This window comes from Acanthisitta chloris, unplaced genomic scaffold (genome assembly GCF_000695815.1).
Source record: "Acanthisitta chloris isolate BGI_N310 unplaced genomic scaffold, ASM69581v1 scaffold15825, whole genome shotgun sequence".
Classification (NCBI taxonomy): domain Eukaryota; kingdom Metazoa; phylum Chordata; class Aves; order Passeriformes; family Acanthisittidae; genus Acanthisitta; species Acanthisitta chloris.
Window position 1 is genome coordinate 12,048 of NW_008672256.1, and position 11,226 is coordinate 23,273.

At 39.1% G+C, this 11,226-nt stretch overlaps 1 protein-coding gene across 1 annotated transcript in view; it reads right to left on the minus strand.

Annotated features, from left to right (window-relative positions):
- Nucleotides 1-2,123: 2,123 nt before the first annotated feature.
- The window catches only part of LOC103802008 (DNA helicase MCM9-like), a gene marked incomplete at its 5' end in the record, with an annotated part of 13,365 nt that continues 4,262 nt past the window's right edge, over nt 2,124-11,226 (minus strand). Inside the window, 3 exons of the mRNA XM_009074447.1 lie at nt 2,124-3,708; nt 5,861-6,006; nt 10,446-10,528. Coding sequence (XP_009072695.1) covers nt 2,124-3,708; nt 5,861-6,006; nt 10,446-10,528 — 1,814 coding nt within the window. The remainder of the gene's footprint in view (nt 3,709-5,860; nt 6,007-10,445; nt 10,529-11,226) is intronic.

The following is an 11,226-nucleotide window of genomic DNA, read 5'->3' on the forward strand; positions in this document are numbered from 1 at the left end:
CTGGGCAGAGGGAAAAAGTCAATCAGCCTTCCACAAAAGAGTATTTAGGAAAAGATCCTGCAGTTCTTGGGAGTAGCTTGTCACACAACATTATGTAGCAAATTACATCAGATGAGGCCCTAGCTACCATTCTATAGGGATGTGATGAATAAAACAATACTCCCAGCATAGGTGGATGAAATTTCTCTTGACTAATTTATCAGTTTGTATGGCAAAAAAAGCTTGTGATGCTTTGTTCTGGCTTTGCACTGGCCAGCTAGGAACATCCATCAAACCAAACAGCTAGGAAAGAGGATTTTTGGTTACAAATGAGATCACCATGCAAGCAGCTGATGCAAAAAATTCAAGCAGGAGACCCATCATAAATGTTAATACCTCCTGAATTCTTGACACCTCCAGTTTCAGTGTAGACGCACCATCCTGTAAGGAACTTCAGATTTTCATGGGCAGTAGGATCATGAGTGCATGTCACCCTCACCCTGGTGTAGGCCTTTGTGAGAAGGAACATGATGGGGTGGCTCTGTGCTTTGGGAGGGAGGTGGATAAATTCCATTTGTTTTGCTTGATATCATGTTTCCAGTAGAGGAACACAAGGCAGGAACCACACAAGCAGTCTGGACAGCAATGTTTCTTTCATTTCCCCAAACTCTTAGCAGCATGCCAACTACTATCCTCACTGTTCTCATGATTCACTGAATCACTCTGACGTACATGGCCTTCACACTCCCTTATTCTCTAAAATTTTAAGTCACCTAGTTTCAAGGGAGCTACTTCTCAATTTAAGCAAATCAAGAGAGAATCAGAATACATGGCCTTCACACTCCCTCATTCTCTGAAATTTTAAGTCACCTGGTTTCAAGGGAACTACTTCTAAATTTAAGCAAATCAAGAGAGAATCAGACTTTCTTTGTGCTATCAAGCCTCTCAAAGGATTTACTGTGCTGTAAGCAATCACTCATTCCCTCTTTACCTTGCAGGTAATATCAAGAATATTCCGTGGAGAATTCAAATACAGAAGAACATTCCCTCTTTACCTTGCAGGTAATAACAAGAATGTTCCGTGGAGAATTCAAATACAGAAGAAACATACCAGGCAAGTCACTAGAAGAAAATTAAGGCTTACCTTTCTCTGTAAACATGCAATGCATTAGTAGATTAATTTCCCATTAGACAAATGAATGGCATAGGATGAAGCATGCTACAGAAGATGAACGGCATATCAGATGCAGTAAAGCTCTAATCACAATTAAAATAGCCATGTAAACATTATCTAAATCAGAATCAGGCTACACTGGGAAAGCTCTTCACCATGCTGCTAGGTTTGAAGTGTAGCTTATACGCCAGGGCTTAATGCCTGCATTAAAGTTACCCTGGTTACTGAGGGCTCCCATTCAATCACCTGAAATTTGTTGTCTCTGCAGTGGAGAACCGGGTGTTTATTACAAAGTTGGGTTTAGATAAAATGACCCAGAATACAGACACAGACACCTGAACCAGTGTATTTAAAACTGAAATTAAAAAACAGAAACAAAAAACTCTCGATCTGTTTCTTCAACATCAGCTGTGTGACAAGGAGCACAGTAAACAGAGATGGAGGAAGATTGTCATGATACTGATAATGCAGAAATACTTACCATAGCATGATGATAAATCACAATATTGGTAACAGCATATATAGATGAACAAAATATAACCACATAGCTTTGGCATCATCATTTCTCTAAAGCAGCATAGTCATTTGGAAGGACAATCTGAATCATGTGTAGCTCTATTACATGAAATGAAGAGTAACAGTCAATGAAGCCTGTTCTTCTGCAATATCATTACACTGTGGATACATGAACATAACCATACAAATCCACAGGTTTTGTCAGGTCAATCAAAACTGTCAACTGAAATAAATAGTCTTGGGAAGATTTTAGAAAACTAAAAGCCACATCAGCCCTGCAGTACATGCAGTCCATAGCTTATGGAAAGTATATGTCCTTACAGAAAGTATGTTCACTGGTGTTGACACAGGTCCAGGATGATTCTGTGAAATCCTTTGAAAACCATGGATACAATTGATGGAAGGGTGATGATTCAGAAGAACTGCATGTTAAGTAGTTGGGAGGATAGACATGTTACGTGCTTGGATTTTTCGTAACTTCTTCATCCCAATCAAAATCTAATGCAGCATCATCTAGCTCTGCTATGGAGAAGAGAGGTTTCTGTGTGACCACACTGGCTTTACCAGCATTTCCCAGTGCAAAACTCTTCCTTCTGCTAGGATTGCTCACGTGCATCTTCAGCGGTGGACTATGGCTTTCCTTGTCAGTGTCAATCTTAATGGCAGGGGAGGTTTCTGACTTTGACTCTGGATGGGATACAAAAGAGAATGCTGACAGCTTGGCTAACGTGCTGGAGCACACCTTCCCAGTGCTGGGGCCACCAAGCTTCTCTTCTCCCTCCCTCTTCTTCTCAGTGGGTGGAGGCAACACAGCATCAAAACTGACATCAGAGTGTATCGTTGCACTTCCTCTGCTCTCTTTCCCCAAGGTCTGACTCTGTTGCTCTTCTTTCCCTTTATTATTGCTTGATTGTTTTGCCAAACTACGTTTCCCTAAGCGAGTCAGTGTCACCTTGCCTTTCTCAGGAGGGCAGCATTCTTCTGCCAGTGGCTTTCCCTGGAGCTGCTCTCCCGGCTTAATAATAGTTTCACTCTGAAAAAGAGAAAAATCTTCACTTTTCTTCACTGAAGTATGTTCAAGTTTTGTCCTTGGTCTGAAAGAAAATTTAGCTAGTTTAGCAGCTGGGGGACTTTCACTGCCGAGGATTTCTGGCTCATGGGAACTTACTACCTTTGTTTCCTTCACTACTTGATCTTTACTTCGTTTTCTCATGGAAATTGTTGTACTTTTTGCTGCTAGAGATACACTGTTCCCTTCTTCCTCTAGCACAGAATCTGCATCACTTGAAAGATCTGGCAGGCCAGGGGCAGGTAATACTGAAGGAAGGGCCTTTGCCTCAGGGTTCTGTGTACTTGTAAGGAATCCATGTGATTTCTCTGTGTGCAGCTTCTGCCAGCGTTTAGAAACATGTTGTGTAATAACTGAATCCTGCACACTAGCACTTGGTGATGCTGGGTCTGGGATATTAGCTTCTGAAGAAGAACAGTTGTGTTCTCCAGTCCTTTTCCTGCTTAACTCGGAAACTTTGTCCTGTTTCAAAGGATCATGTGGACCCACTGGACTCACAGTTGCTAGTGACTCTCTTATTCCATTTCCCTTGCTTGATATTGAAGCAGATCTTTCTTCAGAAGCAAAACAGGATGTTTCACAGGAGGCTTTTGCAGCCAAGTTATTTGGAGATATCTTGAGCTCTGGAGACCTTTTCTGAGAAGCTTCTTCAGCATCAGTGCTGCTCTCTTCCAGCCTGTCAAACCATGCCAGGCTAACATCATTATTTCTCTTGCTGTATTGAATCAAGTAGTTTGTATTTTTGTTATTACCACACTCTGGACTGCCCGAGGGTTCTAGAGGAATATCCCCTGCACAGCTGCCTTCAGGCAAAGGAGTCTGTGGCCCAGAGTTATCCTCTTGCTGATTTGAAGGTTCTGACTGAGACCTTTGCTCTGGCTGCCCAAATGCATCCTCATTCAAACATCTTGTGGTAGTACCAAAATCTGTCTCTTCAGGCTTCAGGTGGCATGAATTTTCCTTTTGCAATCTATACAATGAAAAGAAAATTAAGCAATAGTAAAATGTTTTTATTTCTTTTTCTTTTCTTCATGGCATGAGTGCTAGTTACTATGTATGAAAGGCTACAAATACTGCAGGTCACAAAAGTACATTATTAACTTTCACATGCGGCTCTGAAAACTGGTGTTGCAGTCTGTGATTTTTCAGCACATTCAACTGCAAGTGTCAGAAATTAGTGTCCCCAATAGAAGACAGGCAGATGGGCAGAGAAAACAACCACCTAAACTCCACTTCCTTGGGAAATCAGAAAAAAAAAGCCCAACTAAACAGCAGCTTTGCACTACTTACATCCATTGCTACAGTCCCTTACAGATTATGTATTCTGTAAGACCATCTTTTAGAGCAGGAACCTATTTAAACTTTTTCTTGAACAAGGCAAAGTCTCAAACAAGCTAAGAGAATGGAAAACCTAGGTATTGCTTGGAATAGTGGTTGTTGCTGTGTTTCTCCCATAATCTCTATGCACTCAACATGCCAACAACCCCACATGACAGGGTGAAAGCATCTCAGATCACCTATAAAACTGAAATAGTCTGTGGCTATCCATAGTCTCTGAGGCCTCTAAAACAATAGAGGTGCTAGAATGAGTGATCCCTTCAGTCTCGGTAGAGCTGATCTTCTGTTGTACCTAAACATATCATTTCCAAGGGAGACAGCATCCTGGTGTTTGCTGTGTAGTGACACAAACCATAAGTGAGAAGCAGCTGTGTTCCATCCAAAAAGTGACTGACTGCAATTGTCTAAGAGAAATGATTCTTATACATTATAAACAGTGTCTCTGCTATATGAGAGAGAAAACACTGACATGTATGTTTCAGAGTAATTTTTATCATTGTTTACTAACATGTTTATTCTTAAATTTTTGATGGAAAGTAGCAGAAATTATCTAACTCGTCAAGAAGGGATGAAAGATATATGCTTGTTTTATTAACATAGAGTTTAGGGGGAATGCATGGAAGAAGTCTTCCAACACAGAATAGGTTGTTTTAGGGAGGACATTCATTTAGTATTCCCTAAGCTGCTTAAGAGAGGGAAGAAGAAATCAGCTTAATTTGCAGCACGGGGGATTCAGTGGGATATTGGGAAAACTTGTATGAGCATTAGGTGGGGCAATCATGGAAGAGACTACACAATGGCAATGGAAAATCCTCATCACTAGGAGGCCTTTGGAGCAGATAACACGAGCTCCTATCAGGAAGGTCTAATGCAGACCTGATCCTCTCTTTGTATTTGATCTCCCATCCTATCCTACATTTCTATGACCCTTGTGAACATCTCTGCTTTAAAACTAGCTTTTGTCTGTCCACATTCATCTGCTTTTATTGCCTCTGTGGTTATTTAAGATATCATTAATATGAGTTACAAAATAAGTCTCCAAAATGCTTAAAGGAAAAGTGCATTTCCCCAGCTGTTTCCATTACCTTTGACAACATTGATCTTTTATCTTCCTTTAACAACTAGAAAGTAAGACTTTCTATAGAGTCTAATCTCTTTTCAGGAAACAAATGCTATTTTTGGTATTATTTTTCTTCCAATCCTAGTGTTTTTCTCTCACCCTCAGTATATTAAAAGTTTTCTACTAAAAACAGCAAATACATTTTCCAAAGATTATTGCAACGAGCTGAAAACTAGATATGAGATAGTAAAAATTCCAGTGTGTAGAAACCAGAAATCACCCAAAAGAACAGAAGTTTAATTCAGGTTTATGTTTTCCATTAACAGAAAGGGAAGGGTCCTGACAAGCCCAACAGAAAAGAAGGCTTAAAAAAACATGCTGTATTTTACCAAGCAGGTAACAAAAGGTTATATAAAACAGTTTTCTCAGCTACAGAATGTGGTATTTTAACTCTAAGGAGCTCTGCCGAAACTTATCTGAGCACAGTATTGAGATATGAGTTGGGAACTGATTAAAATGCTCTTAAAATATTTGTAAATTCCATAACCCAGTGGGAGAAATGATCTTGTGATGTTCCCAGAGTGCTACTTTAAAACAACTTCCCTGATTATCCATGTCCTCTAAAGAACAAGTCCCTTCCCAATGTCAGACTCAATTTTTAGACTCTCCCCAGATATTATTGAGAAACAAATTCTTTTTCACTTGTGAATTATTTTGTTACAACCTGTCAAGTCTTTGCAGCTCTCTGTGCAGGATGTCTTGCAGCTCCAGCCGCTCCAGTATGAGCTCACACTGTGTTTGGTACTGTGCCATTGGGTTTTCTGGAAATGAGGTGTGTAAGGCATTGATGCCTCCAAGAAGTGCACCCCCCTGTATCACCAAAGAGATTAAAGAAATAAATAAAATAGGAAACTATCTTTATTATTCAGCACCAAATTTATACAGCAGAGACCATTTAATCCAAAATTCTCCCTCAGATATTTTAAAGCTTAAGGTAGCAAATATTAGCTAACTGTATTCACACAAATAATCCTACTAGGTTTGCTCTCACAGGCAAATTTGCTCACACACACAAAGCAGCTACATGATCAAGACTGCAGACTAATCATACTTGTTTACTTTTACTGATACAAAGAATGGGAAGTCCACCTAAGGCTTGAGAACATCATGACTGAAAATGAAAACTAGGACTAAAGAAGTTTTCCAAACACCTTGTAAAAATTCTGCCCATGTGAGCAACTTTTATAACTGAAGTTCTGACTGCTAGTTTTCATTACCTTTGCCGAATTTTCTAAAGGGAAAGACCTGGGTATTAAGGCTCGCCAACACAGGGCAGATTGTCTGGCAAAAATATTTCTGAATTGTTCTTTGAGAATAACTGACTATTCAGGAATAATTCCAGTGAATTGTAAATGATTTTAATCTGGGAAAAATTTGCTAAGCCTTGTAAAAACGAAGTAGTTTTTATTTGGAACAGAGCATCTGCACAGTGATTTGCTCCACAACAAATAACCTAGGATAGCTCTGTAGCTAACTGGGCTTTGGAACAAACCACCTTGCACCACTAACCTTCTCTTTCTCCACAGATTAGCTACCATTTACCTCTCCTGTCTAATCTATAAAGCTCAACACAACTAATGAACAAGATGCATATCAAGTGCCATGAGAGCCATAGCAAAAGTCAAAGGAGTCTCTAGATCCAGAAATTGCTACATATGACATCACGTGGACCACAAATTTTCTGGTTCTCCCATTATGAAATGTTAACATTTTGTATTAAAAATAAAAAACATTGAAAAACATAATTCTGGTGGCTAATTAAAGCCCTCTAAATCTACACACTGCTAAAAATAAGGCTGCCCATGCAACCTTTAATGCATCCCACTGAAGTTATCACTTGGGTTTTTTCTGTGTATCACTTCAGGAACATGATAGATCTATTCCACACAGTAGCACTACCCTGTCATCATGGAAAATGTTGCAGAACCTCTCTGCTCTGTCTGCTTCAAGAACTGGAAGGTTCATACTTAATGAGGCAGGGACTCAGCCTCTTGGTCAGGACAGTTAAAAGCAGCCAAAGAGAACGAGATTCTATCTCTGGGTTCCAGTCCTTGTGATTCAGAATGAGCCAGTTAGGAAAAGGTTTTGAAAGACAATAAACCTGTACGTTGGATCCTGATGTGGTGTGTGCAGAGAAGGAAACTGCAGACAACAGGAAATGTGCTCAAACACTCAAAGTGCTACTACTGTGAAACTGGGGCCCTGACCATCTCTCATGGGGTATGCTGCAGTGGACAGGTTCTTCTGGATTGTGCTTAATTCAGCTTCAGATCATAGAACAGGAGTAGCACCATCCCCTCACTTCACAAGGACTGGGTAAGGACAGACAAATTGATGTTTCTGAACTATTGAAATACACTGGAGATTAATTCTACAGAAAAACACATGAAGAAATTTTGAATATCAACTTTAGCACAGCAGGTCATAAACAAAATATTGAGCGAAACACTGACAAAAGTTGAGTACTGTCAACCTGTGACCTAAGGATCCATTGGGGAAAAAAGAGGACTACATGATCATATATCCTGAGATATATAGCCATGGGGTACAAAAATGTCTTGTCCTCAGTGACTTTGCAATGCTTTATTTGGCCATCACAATGAGCTTATTTTATATATTCTGTGTGTGTGTGTGTGTGAAATTCTAAGTGGGATGGAACTGAATTCAAGGTATCTGTTTCATTCATGTGCTGGTGCTTACATCCCTGAGGTATCTGCCCCTCTGAGATTCTGATATCATTTTGAGTAGAGGAAGGCAACCATATGAAAAACCACACACTGTGGAACCGAGGACAGAGGATCTAGAACAGAAAGAGAAAACCAGAAAGTATTACAGGGAAAGTTAGCAGAAAGGAAGGTGTAAAAGTTCCTAGGGATGGGAAGACAACATATAAAAAGGGAGTAAAAGGAGAGGGATTGGAAAGGGAATAAAATAGGGATGGAAACATGAACAGGAGAAGGAGGAAGACAATGTTAACTAGAGAAAATGAGGCAAAGAGAAGATCAAGCCAGGGGGGATTGGAATATGCTCACAAAGTAAGAAAGAGAAATATAAGGGTGAATTAGAGGACAGAACAAACAGAAAACCCCAGTGAACTAGGTTGGTGATGAAAAGAAAACTCACAAGAAATATCTGAACACTCACAGTAGAACTGTGAACTTTTAATTTTATACTGGCAAGAACATGACTTATTGCAAAGACAGTGTTGAAGACAGAGTTTGCTGAGCTAAAGGTGGCAGCCAGTCCTTCAAGCATGATACTGGTACTTTCTCATTTACAACCTCATCCGACAGACTGACAATTAGGCAGAAAGCACAGGGTGTATATATATAAAATGCTGTGGGATTTTTTCCTAGAGAAGGAATCCATTTCTGAAAATAAACTTTTGCAAGGAGTAAACATTGCATCTTTTAAAATAAAACAAATAAATCACTTCCTTCAAAAAGAAACTGTTTCAGTGAATCATTTATACTTTCCAGGAGGAAAGTAAAATTTCACCCTAGAGAGCAGATCTCCAATTTTCAGATTCCTAGCAAAAATATGCACATTTGCCTACTTGCTCATAAGAAGTGAAGAGTGGAGCAAATACAGTGAATACACCAACTGCTCCCAGGCAGGATTCTGCAGTCATAACTCAGGCAAATTTCTCACTGATTTAGTAGACAAATGCTTGTTAGGCAAACTGCAGCCCTTGAGGGCAAGGACCGTATAAAAATGAAACAGTGACCCACAGGTAATGCTGACAAGGCAGAGAGACACACAGATCATACATTCATTATTATTATTACATGGATACATTTCACTTTTTTTCTGTTAAAAAAAAAAGAAATTGGTATTTCAGAGCCCCTATATCCAAACCCACATTGCTTTGAAACCACTGTCCCATCAGATTCCCATCTAGTTAATTACAGGTTTAATTACAGCTAATGAACAGTTATGTGATGTCTTCTGCTGTTTCAACAGCTTCATATTTTAACTTAGATGCAGTGCTGTCACTGCAAAGCTGAGCTCTTCAAACAGTGCAAGATGAATTGCAGCAGGCAGCAAAATAATCTTTTCCTACTTAATAAGGTCAGGCCCTGTAGTAATTCTGAGATAAATTCCATTTGCAACGCTGTGTGGTAGATTATCTGTGTCACAAAAACAATTAGTCTCTCAACCCTCACCAAGAGAACAGGGGAGCTCACAGGTGCCTACCTGCCATATGTGACTTTGTGCATCTATCCTGAAGAGCTTTGCCTCCAAAAAAGGAGCATGTCTACTCCTGCAAAGGCCCGTTGAGTTAGTGGGTGCTGTACAAAACTGTTTTAATTTGAATATATTCAGATCAACCTATACAGACACATGGGAAATGCCATTTTGGATCAGACCACTCAGCTGTGCAGTGGAGCACACCATTTCTGACAGAGTCAAACCCAAGTATTTCAGACATCCTAAAAACCCCCATGCATAAAACTTTGGATAATCTGCTTGTGGTCATTTTTTTTCCTACTCCAAAGCATGAGGATTTATTTCTCTTAAAAATATTCTATCTGAAGCAATAGTGTCTATAATATTTTCCACATTTCCACAAAAAAGCCTCTATCATATTTGCATTCCTTTTTTTAATTCTAAATGTGCTGCTTTTTCAACATCCTAATAGTTTTACAGCCTTCCACATTTTTCATTGCCTTTTTACATAGAAACATTACATAAATCCACATGATAACTGGAATGCACAAATTTCAGTCCAACCAAAGTTTCGCAATTCTAAGGTTTCTCAGAGTAAAATTAGTCTTCTAAAAGTTATGAGTTTTACTATTATTGCCAACCTAATTTAAAATGATTTAATGGCAAAATAAAGTGTAGGTCTTGGCAACGGTTTGAACTTGCTCCAAAGGATGATTTAGTTCTGTCATACCTAGTTAATGAGTGACTACATAGCATCATGGAAGAAAAAACCCATCAGAGGCTATTAAACGCACAATTTCTGGCCCAAAAAGACTTTAAAATGCAGATTACCAAAAGTAAATAATACACCAAAACTTCACTTAGACTGCAAAGTCTGTAAAAAAAGATTTTCCAGTATAATCTCTGTTTAAGGATTTTAACAATCAAGACGGACTTGTCAAGGTCTCTGATGACCTACTTTCCATGTGTCTATAAAACCCTTTCCAAAGAGAAGAAGGGAGATGGCATAGGTCTACATGACAAATTGAATCCCTTAAATGTGGTATTGCAGCAGTGGCAATGTCTGCAAGAAACCTTACCTGCATAGAAGATTCCATCACTGATACAACAGTTACAGCATCTTCCACAGTCACAGTGTCCCTAAACATCAACCTGGCATGAGCTATCAAAAATAAATGGGTGCAAGTGTTACCAACGTCAAAAACCAAATATATGTACCAGAAGAGACAAGATATTTCTTCGGATCTTCAAAAACTCATGTTGGGTATAACTTAAACATAAATATAATAATTTTGATTTTAGTGTCTATTTCAACAGGAACTGAGAGGCTTAGTTTTACTACCAAACAATGTAGTGTGACTTCTGGATTACAGTGACAGTTCGAATAAAGATGCCCAAAACGTTAGAGATAAAAAATGTAAAGTGCAGTACAACAAGGAGTGTGATATGAAACACCCCTGTCTATACAGGTACAATGTCATCACCACAAAGTAAAGAAACTTTCATCACAGGTCAGAAAAAATTTGATTTCCTCTGACTGTTCAGTGTCACAAGCTTACTATTATTTCAAAGGCTTTTCTCTACAATAGCTTTATTTTTACTTCCTTCCGTTTCTTTACAAACAAAACTGATTTTTGTAAACAGATATCATGCAAATAATTTACCATGTGAAGCCTTACTCCTGCTTGGCCATAGAAACACACTCCTTCTTATTCAGTCAGGGAGAGGCAGGTTAATTAACATCATCTGCATAACACTTTGAAGGAACAAAATGCTGCTAAAAGCCCCAATCACATGAATGGGTGAGAATGGGAGAAACACCGAATGTGAAAATAACATGTGTATTCCTAAAAGTCAGGA